The sequence below is a fragment of the Nymphaea colorata genome, chromosome 12 (genome assembly GCF_008831285.2).
Source record: "Nymphaea colorata isolate Beijing-Zhang1983 chromosome 12, ASM883128v2, whole genome shotgun sequence".
NCBI classification, from domain to species: Eukaryota; Viridiplantae; Streptophyta; class Magnoliopsida; order Nymphaeales; family Nymphaeaceae; genus Nymphaea; species Nymphaea colorata.
In genome coordinates, this window is record NC_045149.1 from 18,474,058 (window position 1) to 18,494,758 (window position 20,701).

The 20,701-nt window shown below is 41.8% G+C and overlaps 1 protein-coding gene across 1 annotated transcript; it reads left to right on the forward strand.

Moving 5' to 3' along the window:
• The first annotated feature begins 10,185 nt into the window (after window positions 1–10,185).
• Window positions 10,186–18,518, forward strand: LOC116265940 (probable pectate lyase 8). The gene is made up of 7 exons (XM_031646949.2): window positions 10,186–10,391; window positions 12,385–12,444; window positions 12,602–12,658; window positions 15,021–15,663; window positions 16,147–16,250; window positions 16,786–16,924; window positions 17,854–18,518. Exons 1-7 carry the CDS (start codon window positions 10,285–10,287, stop codon window positions 18,073–18,075), a joined length of 1,332 nt encoding a protein of 443 aa, XP_031502809.1. The 5' UTR covers window positions 10,186–10,284; the 3' UTR covers window positions 18,076–18,518.
• Window positions 18,519–20,701: the final 2,183 nt, after the last annotated feature.

Genomic DNA, 20,701 nt, shown 5'->3' on the forward strand with positions numbered 1-20,701 from the left:
GACATTAGAGGTAGGGGGAATAAGGGAGTCTTAGAGCCTTATTTCTAGACAATGGGTTGTTAACCTTCTACTCGCCTGAAAATGGGATACCAAACCTAAGTTACCATCATTGATGCTGATGCACCTCAGGACCCAGAGGCAGGGGGAATAAGGGGGTCTTCAAACCTTATTTCTAGACGATGGGTTGTTAACCTTCTACTCGCCCGGAAATGGGATACCAAACCTAAGTTACCATTATTGACACTGATACGATGGGTTGTTAACCTTCTCCTCGCCTGGAAATGGGATACCAAACCTAAGTTACCATTGTTGATATTGATACACCTCAAGACCCCAAAGGCAGGGGGAATAAGAGAGCCTTCGAGCCTTATTTCTAGACGATGGGTTCTTAACCTTCTGCTCACCCACAAACGAGATACCCAAAGGGTATAACTTCTATCTCTTGCTGCATATCTTGTCGAATCATATTTGGCGATTTTGGTACTTAAGTCTTGTCATCAACCGATCTATTTTTAAATCCAAATGCAAGATAACCATTCAATCTCGAATGCAAATCCGAGTTATATTGACAACAATCCATAGTGAACGTAACAGAACATAGGATGCATCAAGGTCTACTGTCTAATCTTGGAAGGCTGATGCCTTCCTGGTTCGTCTCTTGCAAGACCCACAAAAAAAAAACTCTTGCATGATTATTTGTCAATGTCTGTTGGATAAATATAATCTTCCGACGTTGATCAGCACATCCAAGCCACAAGAAAATGATTTTCACCGTATCCGATCCAGCCCATTCGCAACTGTAACGTGCACAAAGAATGTTAAGGGTGAGGGGCTGCGGCCTTTTCGAGGTGCCTATATACCTAATCTCTTTCTTATTATCAAGCTTCAAATCCAGTGCTAGCTAGACTTATAACTTACCAGCAGTGTTTTAATAATTTATTGTTTATATGACCGAGGGATGATAGCACGTGATGTAAGAGTAGTTATTTGCTCATTGCATTGTCATTTGGAGAATAACGTGCTTTTACCTAAATATTACTTGCATTAAAATAAATGAGCACATTCATTTCTGGTTATGAACGGCCGCACACCACTGGTCTTCCCAATTAAGATAAGGTTATATATGCAGCCCGAACACATGTCGAGAGTGGTCTCGAACATGTCCCTAGCGGATAATTGCCCACACCCGCTTCTCAATTTTCTTTCATTTTTACATTAAGATTGATTGATATTTACTTTGTTATACATGTAAGTGCTTTTTTAGGTACGAAAACCTGTGAATCACTGTCCCTCCATAAAAGTTTTATGGCTCTGCTACTGCCTAGCAGTGTTGAAGTTAGGTGTGGGCTTGTGTGGGCAGTTGCCTTTACCAACTCTGACTTGGGCCCCGAACACACACATGTACAAATGCATGCACACATGCATCGTATGTACACAACTCTGACTTGGGCCCCGAACACACACATGTACAAATGCATGCACACATGCATCGTATGTACACGTGTATAAATGTGTGTTTGTGTGTGTGTGAGTATGGGCATTGTAGTAGGAATTTACTTCTCTTACTTTTTCCTTTGTCTCTAGCAACAAACTTCAGTTTCAAGACTCAATATATGTCACAGCATTGGCCAAAATGGATTTAGCACAAAAGGTAAGGAGGTGCCCATATTTACATATGGAGGAATTTCTCTTCAATTTCTGATGGACCACCTGCTTGGTGATACCACAACCACCTCTCCCCATTTGCTTCCATCTGAATTTATTTCTGAAACTGAACTCATTGTCTTCAACTGGAAGGCCAAGGAATGTCAAAAACAGATATTCCAACTGACCGTCTCTTTTTCCTTGTACAAGTTCAGTACATTTGTGGAAGCATTTGAAAATCCATTTGCTTCACCTTCTCTAGAGACGTAAATGGTTCAGATTCAGGACCACTGGTGCCATTGGTGGCGGAGCCACAAGGCGGCCAGTGTGGGCAGTTGCCCACACCAGCCTCACAAACTTTACTTTTTTTTTTTTTTATGTTAATAACTTCATATATTTGGTTGTTTGTATATACATATAGATGCCCCTTAAAACATTAAGGTTATTGAACTAGTGCCCCTACCAGCCAAAATTTCATTTCTGCCTCCATTAGTGGGTGCCATATGTTGCTAGTTCCAATTAATCATGTGTTTGTTAATCAAATATAAAGTAACAGCATTCAAATGAAACACAACATATAGCGTGGTGCTGGTTCGGGTCTATGGCATAGAAAAGAGACATTGTCAGTTCGGTTTTCATGGACACTATGCTCACGTGTTTCATAACGTGGAGTTATGGTACCAAAAACTGTCTCCATGGGCAAAGGGGGGCCTTGGCCCGGGTGAGCGCAGGAATTTTTTTTTTATATTGAAGAAAATCAATTTTTTTTAGTTTGGCCCGACCTGTCGCTCCTCTTGGCCCGACCTGCGGATCGTTTGGCGCACCCTTAAAAAAAATCGTAGCACTCCGCCCCTCACTGTCTCCTTACTAGACACCAATGCAACTCCGAATCATAAGGGTCAAATGAGAAAAAGGGGGGAGGGGGGAGCTCGGTTTTTTTCTCGGCTGCGGCGGCACCTAAGCTGCCACCATATGCAACTAATCACGGATCTTACATCAAACCCTCAAATTGATCGTTTTTTTTTGGGGGGGGTTAAACTTAACTAACCATGGTCATGTTCGGATTATTAAAACACCTAATCATCTGACTTCTTCATTAATATTTTTCGATTAGATAATAAGAAATCGACTCCTTTGCTTGAGGGAAGAACCAACTGGCCATTTTATTCCTTGTGTAGGCCTTACTCACTTCTAGGTCATTTGAAATTATAGACGAGGATGCGTGGTAAGGTAGGAGTAGGAAAATTAAATATTGTTGTAGAGGAAAGGGATCACTTTGTTAAGAGGTAAGAAAGAGTAGAAGAGGAGCTGCTAGTTTCTATAAACCATGTGGGTTAGTTGCACTCTTCTTGCTGCTTGTTTTTCACACTAGTATCTAATAAATGCTGGCCCATAATTTTCAAACCTCCACCCAATAATTTCCACATGCTGTTACCAACATAGTCCTTTTGTTTCTCTCTCAAGTAACAAGGAATACAACCATGAGAGAGAAAGAGAGAGAAACATGGAAAAATTTATTCCACATTCACCTAAGCAAATCTTTAGATCTCAATCTAACATTTTATACATGTATACATGTACGACTTCGTTCGACTTATTGTACATGTGTGTGTGTGTGTGTATGCATACGCGCACATGGACAAACAAACACTAAGTATATGCAGCCAATCTATACGACAAGAAGTTAGTATTAAGGTGCACTCTATGCCTCACAGTCTTCTCCAGTGCTTAGTTTCCATGAAGAGTCCAGGTAGATGCTCCTTTGTTCTCTAGTGGGTCTTCTTGTAACTATTTCGCGTATCTGACGGCAACACGTGGCGTTCGGATTCAATGGGTTCTCGTCCCGGACGTCGGTGCGGACCCAGGTGCAAGAGTGTGAGTTGTCTTTGGGTCACCCATGACAAATATGGGCCAAATATTTTATGCATTCATGCACAGACAGACATGGACAAAAAACAGATGGGTTGCCTTAGAAGATTAGTGCCTTGCTTCATTTTGTAGCATCCTGACAATTTTCATGTGTGTCCACAGTTGAGTGATCATGCTTCTTTCTTCCCCACTAACTCATCAAACCCAGGAGTTGAATTCAAAATGTTCCTCCATTAAAGAAGCTGGCTGTCTTGCTTAGTGTTCTCTTCTTTGCCTAAAAAAATGTAGAAATTTTGGAACCATGCTCATCCAGAAGTCCAAAAAATGTGACCAAATTCTTGAAGTTAGGAATGAATCCTGGTTGTGGTTGCTGGTTTAGCAAGCTTACAGGTTTTGAAAAAATAAAACTTTGACCCATCAGGTTCCGCTTGCGTTTACTTTCTTGTCCTTATGATCACCTAACGAGGTGGTGAGTCATATGGATGTCAATGGATTGAATTCGGATCGGATATCTGAGTAAAATACTTAAAAAAGATCAAATATGCAAAAGAATTTCACATCCGATTAAGATACTAGATCTCTTTTGGTAATTTAGAAAACGACATGCAATCAGATTTGGATTTGGATTTAGTTTTAAATGAATGTCCAATTCAATTTGGGTCGAATTCTATCTTGGGTATCTATTCATTTTAATGTTGGTTCTTAACGTATTATAATATGATTGGGGTTTCGCTTTCTTTTCTTTTTTTTTAACTTAACGGCAGATTCAAAAGTGAAAAGAAAAGTCAGATTTGGATCATATTCTTCTAGTAAATTTTAAAAATTGGATCTGAATATGATATGGCCTTTTTCCTTCATACCTAAATCACAATTTGAATTTGTATATGTAAACATGTGATTAAGGTAAAACGTACATCAAATTCAAAATGAACTTGCCATGGATGACAACGCCGTCCAATTTTGACTTATCTTCTCCAAGGTTGTGTTTGGATGACACCCTTATCTAATCCAGTTTCGTTAAAAATTTTGTGTTTTTGTTTGGGTGACACAAACAACACCTCGTTTTTGAAACCAGGTTTTGTGAAAATTAGATTTTCTTCAAATTCTGTTTTGATAGCACCCAAACACTCATAAAACCTGATTTTCGGAGGCAAAATCCAGGTTTTGAGATACAAAAACTGGTTTTGAAGTGTCACCCAAACACCCTTAACATTTATTCTCATTGAAAACTAGATCTGGGTCCAGTTGGCTAATAAGTAAACGTAGCCAAAAAGTATGGCTAGTTTTGTGTTTTGTGCCCCCAATCATGTAAAACCGGTTTTTCTGCACTCAAAAAAAGTAAAACCCTGCTAACTACTAACTCTTTTTGGCGAATATTTTACCTAACCCTTGCATGTGAAATATCCAAGAGTGAAGTCTTTGGAAACCTCACTTTTTCAAGATCCCATTGACTAGAAAGTAGAAACTCGAAGTGGGTGGGAGTCCATTCCTAAGGGCGTTGTCAACACGGGACTCGGATTCGACCGAGACGTATCGTATCGCATTGATTGCGAAACTTAAAAGATATTGACTGACCTAAAGCATGAAATCTTAAACATTTTTGTTCCTTTAAATACAATTCGGAAGTTGATCGACACGGCTGCCACCGAGACGATTTCAAAGCACCGTATCGGTCGACCGATACTGAACAAATAAACAAAGAGTATGGGCCTTCGTGGTCGAGATACTTGTGCCGTGGGTTTAGGTTGCGTGAGCCGTTTCAGTTGTTCTCCTTGATTTGGGGTTGGGTCGGATGGGCCAAGGAGTGGGCTCGTGGATCGATGCTGATGGTTACTTTTAACGGACTCACCATCCCCGTGATCACCGGAAGGCGGTTGGGTTGACCACGAGCGGTCAAACCACCGTGACCCAAGCCCCTGACCCTCTCCAGTCTCCGCCACCACTTTCCACGGCTTTGTTGACAAGATGTTCGGGTCCGCCGTCCGCCCCGAAATTCCTCGAATCCAAACCCATTATCTTTTTCCTCTCCCAAACTGAAAAATAAAAAATAAAAGACTATACGGAATACCATATCTTTGTTTTAGGAATATAAATTAATGACGAAAAAGATTTTTGTTCTTCCGTATCGTGCTTCTTCAAACAACAACTTATTTTAAACACATAATAATATAATGTTCTTATTATCAAAACATTTTAAGTAATCTTAAGAATATAAATCGATACAAGTTGAGTTAGTTCATGCTCACATGGAAGATTTGGTCCCATGTCATTTAAAAAGTTTTAATTTAAATTCTCAAACCAAGTTGTTCTGAGGATATATATATATATATATATATATATATATATATATATATATATATAATTCAAAATGTGGAGTTCATTTTGTTCAATTATATTAAAAGACTGCCTCTCAGACGTAAGTACAGTACTCGGATCTTCGGCTTCTAAAGTATACGGTCTCATTTTTTAAAAATAAAATCCAAGCTAAGTTCCAAAATCCATATTCTTGTACGGTATATGCCTCAGGAATATACTTATCAAGGACCTTAATTAGTAAGGGCTGTGATTTATTAAATTATCAAGTTGAAGCAAGGAAAAGGGAAAAAAAATCCTCTAATTAGTAATCACTTTTGGATCTGATACGTGGTTTTACATTTGGATCTGAATCTGAATACCAATTTAAATTCCAAACGAAATCTGAATAAGAATACGTGTGTAACTATCTTATGTTTCCAGGCATCTCATGCTTAAGTTACGAAATCTAAACTCAACTAGACAGATCCAAACAAGTTGGATTTTTTATATAGCCCATGTCTGACACAGATTTGGATCCTTATATGCCCGATAATATGTATCATCTTCACTATAATTAGTTGCAAGGACGTGAATCCAGATCTTGAAATATATATTCTCAGATCCAACTGCCCTATATACAATTGAGTCTTGTTACTTACTTCCCGACTCAAAACACCAACTACCAAAACTGAATTTGCACGTGATTATTAATTGGATTTGGATTTCTTTACCAAACTTTCAACTAATCTACGTCAGACTCGAGTCTGCGATTGGATCAATGCAGATCAATATCGGCAACCACATGGGCGGTGGTCCAGGACAAGTTGCACCCTGTTTGGTTCATTGCTCTACTTCTCAGATACCTGTTCATTCCAAGCATGTCTACACACACATATATATATATATATAGATGTGTGTGTGTGTTCATGGTGACAGTATTCTATGAAATTTTGCCATCATTTAGAGACAGATAATATAGTTATGAAACATGATAACACAATGTCACCGTCATATAAAATATAATTGCTCCAAAAAATACGGCAAATTGTCACAGTGTTTCATGCATCTGCCTTCTTTTTCTTTTTTTTTTTGGTAAATTTTTGAGACAATAACTACATGTTATTGTTATCAAATAGCTAATATAAGGATCAAACCTAACTATCTATGGATGACAGATTTCATGATAGCAAGATTTGAGTTTAGTATCAGAAAGGATTGACACAATGGTTACGGTGGAGCTTGTAGACAATAGTTTTTGTTTCGAGGTACTCTAGCGCCAACTTTTTGTTATGTAAATTGAAGCATAGCATGAGAAATCCTATGCACCAAAAACAACCTTAGACTGGGGGATGTCTTCAAAATCCATTATATTTATAAGTGTGAATTTAGTGAGTGAGACCCAAAATGTCTAAAATACCCTTGCACAAATAAGATGAGCCCCCCTTTCAAAGGGAAAAATGAAAGGAAATATAGTTCTTTTTTAGAATTGGGTCTCCTTTTTCAAGTTTTTTTTTTTGTAAATAAGTGATAGAGTTATAAACCATGTATGAAACTGTTTTTTTTTTTACTTGTTTTTTCTCACTTATGTTTTTTTATTTTTTGAATAATCGCTTTCTATACTTTACAATTGGTGAATAAAAAAAAAAAAGACCGATACATAGATTATTATATGACCAAATCTTCACTCACGTGGGTAGAATTATGCTTGCAATGATGGTCACAAAAAGTGTTGGAAGTACAATACTAGTCCCCAAAAATCTCGTGAGAAAATTATTGAGTTTTAAAAACATTTTTCTTTTTAACAAAACGAAAGCCATCTACGGGATTGAAATAATGGATCTAAGTAGGAACCCGATCCATTTTCAATTATCCATATGGAAGAAACCCATATTTATTAAACATTTTGCCCACAAGTATATCAATTATGTAAATGTAAGAGTTACTCCTCGTTTTTCCAAAGGCATTTCATATGAAAACATATGTCCTTATGACTAGCACCATTAAACATAGAAACATTTAATTGCCATACTCAAGAGCATTAATTCCTTGAAATAAAAAAAAAAATGTTCTTAAATTATATTTTTAAATTGAAAACTAATATTCTTCAATTTAACGGGTTACCTAAAATGGGTCGGAGCCGAATGGCCAGGTGAGTCCATTTCAGGACCCTCGGCCTTTATGTGTACCGAACGCAACATTCCACCGACCTTGTAACGCCTCTTTCGCTCACGATGAGCGCGCCTTTAACCTAAAAAGACGAAACTGGGCCCGCTAAAATCCTCGTATACGGCCTTGTCCTGTTAAATCGGAACGACAATCTCAGATACAGGAGGGGCGTTTTCGTCTCACAGGAGAAGTCACGTGCTCCCCCTGAGGAACCGCGAAGGGGAAGAGTGCCGGCGAGAGATGATCCTTTCCTTTAAAGAGGTTTGCGGAAAGCGAGTGTTTGAGAAGCGTAAAAGAGAAGGAAGCGGACGGGGAAGCGTCTGCGACTGCGAGTTCGGAACGGATGAGGGGTTTGAGGTCGGGCGCAGTTTCGGATCCGCGATCCGTTGAGGCGAGGAGCCTAGGGTCTCGGATCCGTTGAAAACAGGGTAACGTCTACTTCCTTGCGTGTGCAAAATGTAATCGTTTTTTTGTCCGGATATTACGATATGTGGTTATCCAGTTCTGACCGGATCCGGATATGAGGAACCAATCTCATTCCAAAGGTGACAAAATGTGTCAGCTTTCTTCTTACCCCGTTAGGATCTTTTCTGCCCATTTGCTTACTGCATTTGGCTCATATATATATATATATATATATATATATATATATATATATATATATATATATATATGCATTTCATTTTTGTAAAAATTATTGATGGGTATGATAAGGACTTTTAGAAACATACGGATTGACGCACAATGTTTCTAGGAACAGAAGAAAATTTGATAAATGAGTATTACATCTTCTCATCGAATTTTAAACTCATTGTCTTGTATAATAGCATTTTTGTAAAGTAAACTGCAGAAAATTTGTGAAAAATAAGTTGAAAATAAAACCAAGAGAAAAAAAGAAGTAAAAAAAAAAAAGAAGGAACTAAATGGTAACCTCTATTAATTAATTAATTATAAGGAACCAATCTCAGGGACACACATGTATATGTCTTTGGACGGCAGCATTCATACGGGCCCTCAGCACCCGCCTGATGTCCCCCATTATATTACGCTGATTTTGTCTCATATCTCATTCGTGTGTATGTGTGTGTATATATATATATATATATTATGCTTAGTGGAGTATAGCCGTGGGCACTACTTTCTTAAGTTACAAACAATTGTAGATGATACTATTGAGTTTAAGGGAATAACTGTAAATTCTCCCAGATATCTCATTGGCGTAGTCACATGTAGGGCTCGTGTGGGCGGTTGCCAACACTGCTTAGAATTCTTTTGTTTTTATGTTGATAAATTATATATAAGTGTGCCTCCCTATATAAATGTTTCTAAACATATTCCTTTTCAACTATTTTGTTTTTTTTAGTTCCTCACTGTCAAATGCCCAATGCACACAATGACAAAGGAAAGAAAGGGGAGGCCTTGGCATGGTATATTCCTTTTATACATACATATATATGGAGAAATATGCTAAATATAAGAAGGTCCTTTTCATGAAAAATGACATCAATATGCTAAAAAAAAAAAAAAAACTTGATCAAGTTGTCTTAATAAAACGATGGTTAACCATTTGTGCTAATTGTTTGATGTGACCTAATAGTTGTATCAACCCACGTAACATCTAGATAGTTTCGCAACAGTCTCACATCCAAAAATTTTAAATGTGCAAATAAATGTTCGAAACGGTTCTCTGTCGGGCCGAACCGGTTCTAAAAGCGATATCCGTCTGGATCCGATAGAAAGATCCATAATCTCAAAATGGATTTGGAAACAAAAAAAGAGAGGCGGGGTCCACGAGCACGACGGAAAACCCGTTTCTATTGGTCCACGTGGCTGCGCGGGACCCACTAAGCCGACACTTTCTCGCACGCGTCGAGCGAAGGCGTCGGTGATGGCACGTGCAGATGTGTGGGTGTTGGTGCGTGCGCTACAGTATGTGTGTGATAGATGTGTGCGTGTTGGTGGGTGCGCTCGAGTATATGTGTGTTGGAGTGGGCTTTGGGCGGATGTGTGCGTTGGTGCGTGCGCTCGAGAATGTGTGTGTTGGAGGAGGGTGGGGGACAGAGGAAAATCCGTTGATGGCGGTTAGGGAAGACTGGTTTCCTTAACTATGGTTAGTGCAGAGGGTGGGAGGGTTAACCGGGGGCTTATGGGGCGTCCGGGTCGGGTCGGGGCTCCCCTTTTCTATAAAAGACCGTCCCGATGGGTGGTTTTTTGACTGCGTTGCTTTTTCTGTTTTTTCCCCCGTGTCCTCTCACTCAGTGTTATCTGCAAGAGCGGCAGTGGTGACGACGGCGGGGGGGCGGAGGAGCCATGGCGGAGAAAGCTGGAGTCCTGACTGTCGTGGCCTTGATTATGGTGGCGCTGGCCATCGGAGGGCTCTCCGGCGTCCGAGGGAGCAGAGAGGAGACGGATCTGAGGTACATTGCCGCCCGATCGCGCTTCTTCTTTTGTTTTCCCGGTTTGGAGCTCGGTGTCAGCTCCGTGCTCTCTGAGATTCGAGGATTTCGATAAGAGGACGCATTTTATCGCTGTTTTTCGGTGATAGTGAAGGAATTTAGGGGGTTTTGGTGAGTTTTCTGGGCTTAGTGGACAATTCTTTGAGTGCTGAGAGTTTTGAGTGCGAGAGTGGGGACTTGAGTGGCTTATGGATGATGATAAGGAGTTTGCGTCGGGTTTAGACGTGAATGTAGGGGATCTGGTGTTCTGGACGATAGAGAATTGGTGGAATTAGCCTCGTTCTGCTTACGATCTGTTTTCTCTTTTACTTTATACTGCGTTTCCCTTTACCTGTCCGCGTTTTCGGGAAATGCAGAAGGATTTGACTGAACTTTCTTTCTTTTTCAGTTTCGACGATTTTCCTGGTCTATCTTTGAGAAATATTTACAAGTTTTACAAAGAACGAATGGATCATCTCTTGTATTCTCTGTTTTTCGGATTTGCATCAAGCTTTTCTCTTACTTCAGCGGAATGTTACAGCAGGCGAAATCCTTCCAGTGGAAGCGTATGTTTTTTTTTTTTTTTCCTTCTTGGTTTCTCCGTCTGATTTCCATGTTCGTACTGAAAGGTGATGGGAGCATTTCCGTGTTTGCAATAAAACCTGATTTGAAATACACAATGCGATGGGGGATCAGAGTGCTGACTTCTAGTAGAAGGATGTTTACTGCTTTACCGACAAATAAGGCTAAAATTACTGCGGAAAAAAGGAGGAGAAAATCCTTATTACTTTGTGGCTATGGCGGAAGAGATCTTACACAAGTCCTCATTCTTTTTTTCATGTCAACTCCGGTTGCTCTTTTCCAATTTTACCCGTAGCTAGCCCTCGCTATACTAGCCCGAGAAAACAGGGGACGAGATGAGCATTTTTTCCGCCTGTGTGGCGGACGAGATGAGCATTTTTTCGTCCTGTGTGGCATCCGTTTTCTTTTTGGAGTGCTGCTGCTTCTGGCGTTATAAGCATTTTCCTTAGCTGTGCCCTATATTAATGGCTTCTTTTGAGTTTTAGTTAAAATTTGGCTTCCTGGCCATTATATAGGTTTACTGCGTCAGTTAGGCCCTGAAGCCTCGTGAACCACATTCAAGTAAACTAGGATGGCAGTTCTCTTTCTCTGTTGTCATCTAGAAGCAGGGCCTCAGCCATTGGATCCAGTATTCGCACCAGATCCTTCCTGAGCTCAAGAACCAGGTTCGGGACTCGAGAATTTAGTCCCAGGTCGCCGATACCCGTTCCCCTCTCTGTCGTCTGCTCTGTTTGGAAGTATAGCGCATAACATGTGCAGATTGTTAATGTGTGGCGCATGGCGATGGGAGGAAAACGGTTGCTTTCGTTTTTAATGATCGTGGATGCATTAGGCAGCCTTCCTCCTTTTGGAAGTCGGGCTGGTGGGAACTGAAGACACCATCCATCGGCAATTTCGGGTGGAGGCCTTTCACTTTTTTTTTTTTTTCTTGGGGAGCGGGTTCTGCGTTCCCGTCGACTCTCTCTCGGTTTTTGAGTCGCGCACATTTTGTCCCTCCTTCCGGCACAGATTAAGCATTTCGCCGTTCAGGGTCTGTGTTTCCTTTTTGTCGAATGGGAAAAGGGTTCGAACGTCGCCGTCCGTCGTAGAAGGAAAACGACCCGATCGGCCACCGTCACGACGCTCGAGCTGGACAGAAAAGTTTGGCTCTGGGCTCGTTTTAGAATATACAACTTAATGTACCGCCAATTATTATTACTGCAATCGGTCCTGCCAAGGTACCGCGATGAGCACATTCTATTATACTAGAGAGGGCCTGGCGGTCTTTTTTCATACAGGGGTAAGAAAGTAATTTAAGATTAACCTGGATATCGGCCCGCCTTTCAATGTGGCACCGTATTCTCTAATATGAAAATGCTGACTCCATTCTTATGTTTTTTGGTTATTTTCTCAGAGGAGTTAATGCTGAAGCGTATGAAGCGGAAAGAAGGCTGCAAGCAATCAGATCTAACACGTTAGTATTACCTCTTTCTTTTCCTTTGCGCTTCCCAGAGTTGGCTTTTACTTGTGGGTTCCGAAGACTGCTTTTATTTCCATATTTTGGGTTCTTCATTTACTGTTAAAATTTCCCTCCGTGCATTTCCAACTGATATACTTGTTACCCTGCTTAGGTCTTTCATTAATCCGGTCGTGGACGACCCAGATGCCGTCGCAGAGATGGTCACCATGTAAGTCCTTTTTTTCACGTCTCAGAACCATATCTGCGCATGAAGTCGAAGGTTTTATTGCGATCGATTGTCACGACTTTGGGCATTCCGTGCAATCTCCGTAATACCATTACGGTTTCCGGCTCATAAATGTATCTTTCAACAACTTGTGACCTGGCCAAGAGAGGGGGGTGGGCGGCTTTGGCAGTGGGTCACATGAGCTGTCTGATCTTGCTACCCTCCGATTGAGTTCTTGAAGCGAACTATTTAATCGCTTGTCCTGAACCCTGTGTGCATGTGCTATGTCTCCCTCACCTTGCTAAGCCGTGTGCGGATCTCAGATGCTAATTACCTTCCCCGTTGTTTTCATCAAGGTGGGCCTAGGATGGTGTGAATAATAGTGACCAACCCATACGTGCTAATATAAAATTAGTCGCTAAGTAGCTTTTTGGCCAAACCATCTACTTACCTCTTTGTCTGATGCATGTCTAAGTTTGGAAGCTTTCCGTTAGGGTGGATTTCCAATTGGTTGGTCACACTTGTGATAAGAAGCAGTACATGAGCTGTGTAGGAATTGACAACCGTGGTTTGTTTTGAAAAAAAAAAAGAGGAGGAGGAGGAGGAAGAAGAAGAAATCTTGGCACCCACCAGATCGGATCGGCCTTGCATGTGAGTGCACATGCACATGCACAGGCAGGGCATTTATTTGTTCTTTAACCTCATTGCCTCAGAAACTGACAGGGGCCGTCCGAGGTGTTTTATAAAAAGCAATTTGTGAAACATTTTTTTTTTTCATGAGAATGACCGGGATACCCCTTTTGCATATTCCCTTGAGTCCCTTCATTCTCCGCGCGCTTTTCTTTTCACTTTTGTAACTGAAATAAGGAACAGGAATGCCAACTCTAGGTGGGTCTCTGACACCAGAGAAAGAGAACGAACCCCTTAACGGTCAAAAGACTGATGATCACGCTTCTGTGGTACCCTTCTTGGATGTCAGATATGATAAGCCAGATGGTTTTCTTGCTCCTTGCCCCCGCTATTGTCCCCTTGATGGTTCTTGCTCCGGGGCGACAAAGTCCCTGCGCTCTCCTCCAAGCCATGGAAACTCTTTTTGTGTCAAGGGAAGTCTTGACGCTTTTCGTCCTCGTCGTGCCAGGAGGCCCAGACCAAGGAACCAAATCAGTAAAGAAGATTCCGTTTCCCTTCAAGCCTTTAACTTTCCCACGCAGACCACTTCTTTATGAATTACGACCTTCTGCTCTTCCCCTTTCAGTTTTTCCCTTTTATGCGTAGCGCTTTATGGTCTAAGGATAAAAGCAGGGAAAGGGTACCGAACGTCATTGAGTGCGGAAGGTATTTTGGTTACTGGTCCTAATGGCCTTGTATACTCTCGTGTTTTGCTACTGCCGTATGTTGGGTGAAGTCGAGCCGGTCCGAGCTCAATGAAAATTGCACTCAACCCCTCTTTGTGGACTCGGGAAGCAGTCGGTATGGTAAGGGAAAATTTCATTTTCGGGCATACTTTTCGCACATAAATTCAAAAATTTACTTTTTTACAATTTTTTAAAATAGTAACACTTTCCATGAAAACTGTCACAAGTAACAAAAACTGCTAAAACGATATCAATGCGATCTTGCGATAGAGAGTGAAACTGTACAAAATTTAACTTTTTACTTTTTCAAATTAATAAAATCGACAGCCAAAACTTTTTATGAAAAGTACAGTTCTGTTGGGAAAATCATGAAAGAGTCTCTTCCGAGAAATATGGGTAAAATATAGACAAAAAATTAGAGGTTCCCTTTAAGAACGTTTTAGCACGGCATGCTTATGAAGAAGCATGTGGGAAGAGGAGCTTTCATAAACTGGTTAGTGATTTTGACACCCTTTCCTCATATAATCTTCAACTCACAAACTTGGCATTCATTTAATTACTTAGATAGAAAGTCTCTGCTCCGTCAGGAATCAGGACCCACGCCCCTGCTTGAGTCGAAGAAGTTACTTGCAGGAACCCCTTCACGCTAAATACACGGGTTGACAGGGTTGATTCACCTCGTTGGTGTTGCGGGACCCCTGTGTCTGCTAGCCTCGCCTAGCATTTAAATCATCCAGGATCCGTGCTTGAAATAATGCAAAAGCTACGTCAAATTTGGGATACTTCCTACGACAGATTCGTCTGTGGGTCACCCGCAGATTAGTTTCTCGTTGGCATGCTGTCTGCTCCTGTAAGTCAGTTACTGAAAATTACTTCGAAAGATGAACTAAACATTGGAATTCGCCCACCACTATGAGTCTATTGCAACATCCACTTACTAATCTAATCGTGGAATTAGCACCCAATTCCTCATGTGTTCTAACATTAATTTTCTTCTTGCCCTTTCCCAGGAGCATTAGGAACAGCACGGCACGGAGGCAACTAGGCTACCTCTCCTGCGGCACCGGTAATCCCATCGATGACTGCTGGAGGTGCGACCCCAACTGGTCGCGCAACCGTAAGAGGCTGGCGGACTGCGGCATTGGGTTCGGGCGGAACGCCGTAGGGGGACGCAATGGCCGGTTCTACGTGGTGACGGACCACACGGACGATGACCCAGTGAACCCCCGGCCGGGCACCCTCCGCCACGCAGTGATCCAGGACGAACCCCTGTGGATCGTGTTCAAGCGAGACATGGTGATCGTACTCAAGGAGGAGCTCATCATGAACAGCTTCAAGACCATCGACGGTCGTGGCGCCAATGTCCACATCGCGAACGGCGCTTGCATCACCATCCAATTCGTTACCAACATCATCATCCACGGCATACACATCCATGACTGCAAGCCGACGGGCAATGCCATGGTGAGGAGCTCGCCGCGCCACTACGGCTGGCGGACCATGGCCGATGGGGATGCCGTGTCTATTTTCGGGTCTAGCCACATCTGGGTGGACCACTGCTCGCTCTCCAAGTGCGCCGACGGCCTCGTTGACGCCGTGATGGCCTCCACCGCCATCACCATCTCTAATAATTACTTCACGCACCACAACGAGGTCAGTTTGCTCCTCTCACAGAGTCTTCGCCCTCCCATTTATGCCCTATTCTTTCCCGTAGTGTGTCTCGAGTTCTAGTGTCGAGCCGGCTCTTCTCAAAATCCTGCTGTTAACTCTCGCTTTAATTAGTTGAAGCAGATACCGAAGCCGGTTAATTTTTACATAAAAAAGAAACCAAGAATAAAGAGGATCGTTGGATGGGTCCTCTTTTTCCTTCTTTATTACAGGATTTGTCATCCCTCAATAATTCCTTCGTGGCCTTATGTGGATCAAATCATGCCAGAGTTGACAAGAAGAATTTTTCACGAGACAAGAAGAACTTGTCCGCAGAGACGGAAGGCGACCCTTTTGGTCATTTCCTTTAGGGGAATAGTTCCGTGCTGTTTAATGACGTGATGTTGGCCTCTCTTTCGTTCCGTTTCTTCCTGCTACTTCTTGGTCTCACTCCACTAAATTGTGGTTTTGTTTTTTCTGCGTTTGAAGGTGATGCTGTTGGGGCATAGTGATTCTTATATGAAGGATAAGGAAATGCAGGTGACCATCGCTTTCAATCATTTCGGTGAAGGTCTCATTCAGAGAATGCCCAGGTAAAAAGAATGCCACAAGGCCTGAATTATAGTCAATAGGAAGACTTGTTTTGTTAACTTGTTTGGTTTGATCAGCCACATTAAGCTTCTTAAACATTAAGTACCTTTATTTCTGACATATTAGAACCGGGATACTCGGTAATACCCTTAGAAGTGGTCCAGCTCCTCTAACCACAACGGCCATTGCTCTATTGGCTCTAGTGGTGTATTTTTGTATCGTCTATGGAATATCTGAGTCTAAAAATTACATATCGTGCGATCGGGATATTGACAATGGGTCCAGTATTCTGCAACATAGCCTATATACAGAAAGTGATAAGGTTTGAGTTAGGCCCACACCCGTCCAGCTGCGGGATTAGAGTCAACGTTGTCTACCGGAACCTTGACCCCCTAACCAGAGGATAAGAAAAAAAAAATAAAATTAAGCGCATTTCTTTCGTTAAGTTTTTTTCTTTCTTTTTTTTTGACGTTGCCCTAGTGGATTCTCTTGGGAGCTTGTTTGCTAATTACTGCTCGCTTGTTTTGCCGACAACAGGTGCAGGCATGGGTATTTCCACGTTGTGAACAATGACTACACCCACTGGGAGATGTACGCGATTGGAGGAAGTGCGTCCCCCACCATCAATAGCCAGGGGAACCGATACTTGGCTCCTGTCAACCCATTCGCCAAGGAGGTAAAGTGAAAAAAAAAAAAAGAAATCTCTCTCGCACACTTTAGTTCTCGTGCCTCTCTCACTCTCATCCTTGTTGTGGGGGCTCGTTTGTCATTTAGCTTTTTGCCCCAGAGACCTATTAGCCGTTTAGTCAAAACGGAGGAAAACACCCATCCTGCTCCCTGTATTGGACAGGACCACCAACGGTCGGATTGTTTCGTGCCATCAAAGATCAAGCCTAGTTCAGTACAGGGACCATCAACTATGTGAGCTCATCTTGGTTCGGAGCTGCGGACCATCACGTCCGGTTACGCCAGCCACGTACCGCAGAGCAAGAATGTGCCCCGACCCTCCCGTTCAAATCCTCTATCTAACGGTCGCCAATCATGCGGCTTGGCATCGGGAAAGAAGCTCATTCTGTCTGCCCAACGGCAGGCTAGAGCCTTTCACCGAGTCTATCTAATCTACCTATGGTGAGATAGCAGTAAGAGAGAGATCTTCTTGCCCGAGCACGGCGGAAACCGTGCCTGAGCACGCAGCAGAGTGTCGGTTACTTCTGCTCTGTAGGAGGGGAGTGGCCCACCCTGGTGGAGGTGCCCTGGCTCAGGCTGTGAGATGGGACTAACATCCAAGCACAGGATCCTAAGTCCGTGCTTTTGTACATCTGTACTTTTGTGTCTGCGGACCTTCGCCTCCGATCAACGGGGGACCCATCCCAAAGGGCGCGACCCATCCAGCACCGAACAAGAGCCGAATGTATAACTGTGGGTAAGGCCACCTGCCAGTTCAGGTCCTGAATCGCTGTCGGGAGAAGGTGACCCGTCCCCATCCTCCCTTCCTCTGTAATGCACATCCGCAGCCCCGGCCCGGGGCACGGCTTCATTATTTCCTTGTGTCCTTTGCTTTTTACGACGCGCTTCTGAGCTGGTGGGTGGGGGTTTTATGAACAGGTGACGAAGAGAGTGAACACGGCTACAGGCGTGTGGAAGAACTGGAACTGGAGGTCGGAGGGCGATCTCATGCTGAACGGGGCCTACTTCACCTCGTCGGGCGTCGGCGCCGCTGCCAGCTACTCGAGGGCCTCTAGCCTGAGCGCCAAGTCGTCCTCCATGGTGGGAATCATCACGTCCCAGGCAGGGGTGCTTTCCTGCCGGAAGGGCTCCAGTTGCTGACCGACGACTCTACTCAGACATCATCTAGTTGCCTCCCCCGAAACAACACTCTCTCCTCTCTGCAATTTACTTTGTTACTTCTTTAGAAGAAAACAAAAATGGAGTCCACTCTGACAGTGTACATTTTACACGGTCATCGGTTGCAGGAGTCCTGGGGTTCAACTTCATTTCAACCTCCCCCTGCTTCATCATTGGGTTTTTTTTTTTTTTTTACGGGAAAAGGAAAAAAAAAAACACAGTGAATTTATTGGGATTAATGAGGGCAGGAAAGGAAGCGTTGCTGTTGGTCCGTCGGTTTCTTGTCCTTTCGCCTCTTCCTTCTATCGTCCTTCCTTTTTTTTTCCCTTTTTCTTGGGTTATTGTTAATGATGTAATAGCGCATGCTTTTTTAAATTACTGTTCCTCCATAGAAAGTTAAAAAGAACGAAATTCTCTTGTGATTATTGAATGCGGATCCAGTACTTTCTGTTTTCCTTTTTTTTTCTCTCTGTGTTGAGATCCAGAGGCATTCATCTGTTAAAGCAAAGAAATCCGGAGTCCTGTGGCTTTTCATCTTGTTTGTTTGCAAAGGCTTTGCTCAACCGTCAAAATTCTCTGCACTTTACGACAGACTACAAAAAATAATAGAGAGAACAAAACAAAGAAAGACGAAAAGAAAAAGAGCAAACAGTACTCCTCATCAATCTCCTTTAGCAAAATGCATATATTCTACCATGGAAAGCAAAAAGAAAAAAGATTTTAAGGATACAAAAATCAAAGAATTCTTGTGTAATTTAACCGAACAAACAAAAACGGACTTGTACAAATAGCTTAATCGGCTAACTTGAATGGAATCGTTGGCAAATTGAATTGATACAATTTCCCTCGATGTACATGATTTTGTAATTATTTAAAACATATTTTAAGTTTTCATTTCTATTTCTTTACATATTTTTAATTTTAAAAGTACGCATAATATTTGGATTCAGCTGAATCGGCATAGATGAATTGACAAGCTACCCAGACAAGAATGACTTGTTTTTTCTTGAACTCCCGTATTCCTTTGGATCCTTTGTCTTGACTTTGAGGCCATCGAAGATCATTCTAATATTCTCATAGAAGCTAATGAGTTACGCATGTAGACATGCCTCTTTGAATTCTTATTAAAAAAATATTTTAAACAACATATAGACATGCTAATATGTTTATAAATACTAATTTAACATAAAACATGTCTTAATTTAAGTTTTTTATGTACTACTTAATCTACACACATATTCACGATGAAGCCTAAAAATATACCATAAAAAAACAGGGAAATGATCCCTAGGGAACAGGCATTGCCTGGCCTTTTCATTTTCTTTCATTAATGATTATTATCGGAAGAGTTGGCCTTTTCGTAAGGTCCACTTCGCATTACAACTAAGGGAGAGTAGGGGGTCGTCCTCATTCACCTGTCCTTTGTTCTGGTTTACAACTCACACACGAGTTCTTAGGCAAAGAAGCATGGCCCTGAAAAAGACCCCATATTGCACAGAAATGGACAGATCCTCTAAGAACTTAATTAATGCTGCATGCCCTGCCACCTTTGCCGTGTAAAATATTTCCAGCCCATTGTTTGGCATCCATTTGTTTCACTGCCGATCTCAGATTCACGAGAAATTTAAGCTCAGATAAATCCATAGTTTTTAACATGTAACGTGGATTTAAGATCAATCACATCTTATAATTCAACCTCGAATCTAAGATCGGATGCTAATATGAAACGCAAATGGCCCTAAACCCAGATCTAGCTAAGTCGGTCGGAAGGCTAATACTCCGACCCACACTCGCGCCCCTGATGTACCCAATTCCTTTCAAAAAGTTCGGTCATTCTGGTTCCGTTAGCCATATCTCGAGCTCCGTCTAATCAGGACCATCTGATGTAATGTATCAGGTAGACGTGATTAAACACATTAACCGATACATCGGGCAGAGAGGATTTCTCCGTCCAAACAAAACAAAATCTTGATTTCTACATGATACTACACATCCGCTTTCCCTTTCCCAAAATCCATTTGTTCCACAAATAAACCTCTTTCACCCTTGCCAAGATCCTTGACGTTCAAAACTGAACGGCTGAAACTTAAATTTAGGTGTTGCCATCGGCCGGCTATGGTCGTTTAATAAAACTTAAATTAAACGTATGTTTTATTCAACAAAGTGGTTAGTGTTTGAGACGTGCAAGCTGCACAAAAGCATATATGTAATTAGTTCTTAGCCTCTTTTATATATATATATATATATATATATATATATGTATATATATATATATTTACCCTTCTTTACAATTATGCTTGCTTGGGCACATGAAAGATGACACACTGAGGTGGGCCTTGGAACATCGCTATAATTCAAATCTCATTTGGTGTTATTTCGTGCAAAATACATTGTTAAGGACGAAGAATTGTGACTAAGGAAGTACGTCCAAATAACTTTAATGTATTGCCGAAGGGCGGAAATAGGGGCGGCGGCAGGGGCCGTGGTCTCTCCTTAGATTCGCAGAAAAAAAAATCTGCTTGTAATTTTCAAAAATTTTAACTTATTCTATGTATAAATTTTGAAAAATTATATATTTTGGCCATTGTCAAGATTTTGATACAATAGT

Excerpts from the sequence above, each read along its gene's own strand:
- LOC116265940 (XM_031646949.2), top strand. The coding sequence starts at position 10,285 with ATGGCGGAGAAAGCTGGAGTCCTGACTGTCGTGGCCTTGATTATGGTG. Across the intron at positions 15,664-16,146 it reads ACTTCACGCACCACAACGAG|GTGATGCTGTTGGGGCATAG; the intron begins GTCAGTTTGCTC and ends CTGCGTTTGAAG. Across the intron at positions 16,251-16,785 it reads CTCATTCAGAGAATGCCCAG|GTGCAGGCATGGGTATTTCC; the intron begins GTAAAAAGAATG and ends TGCCGACAACAG.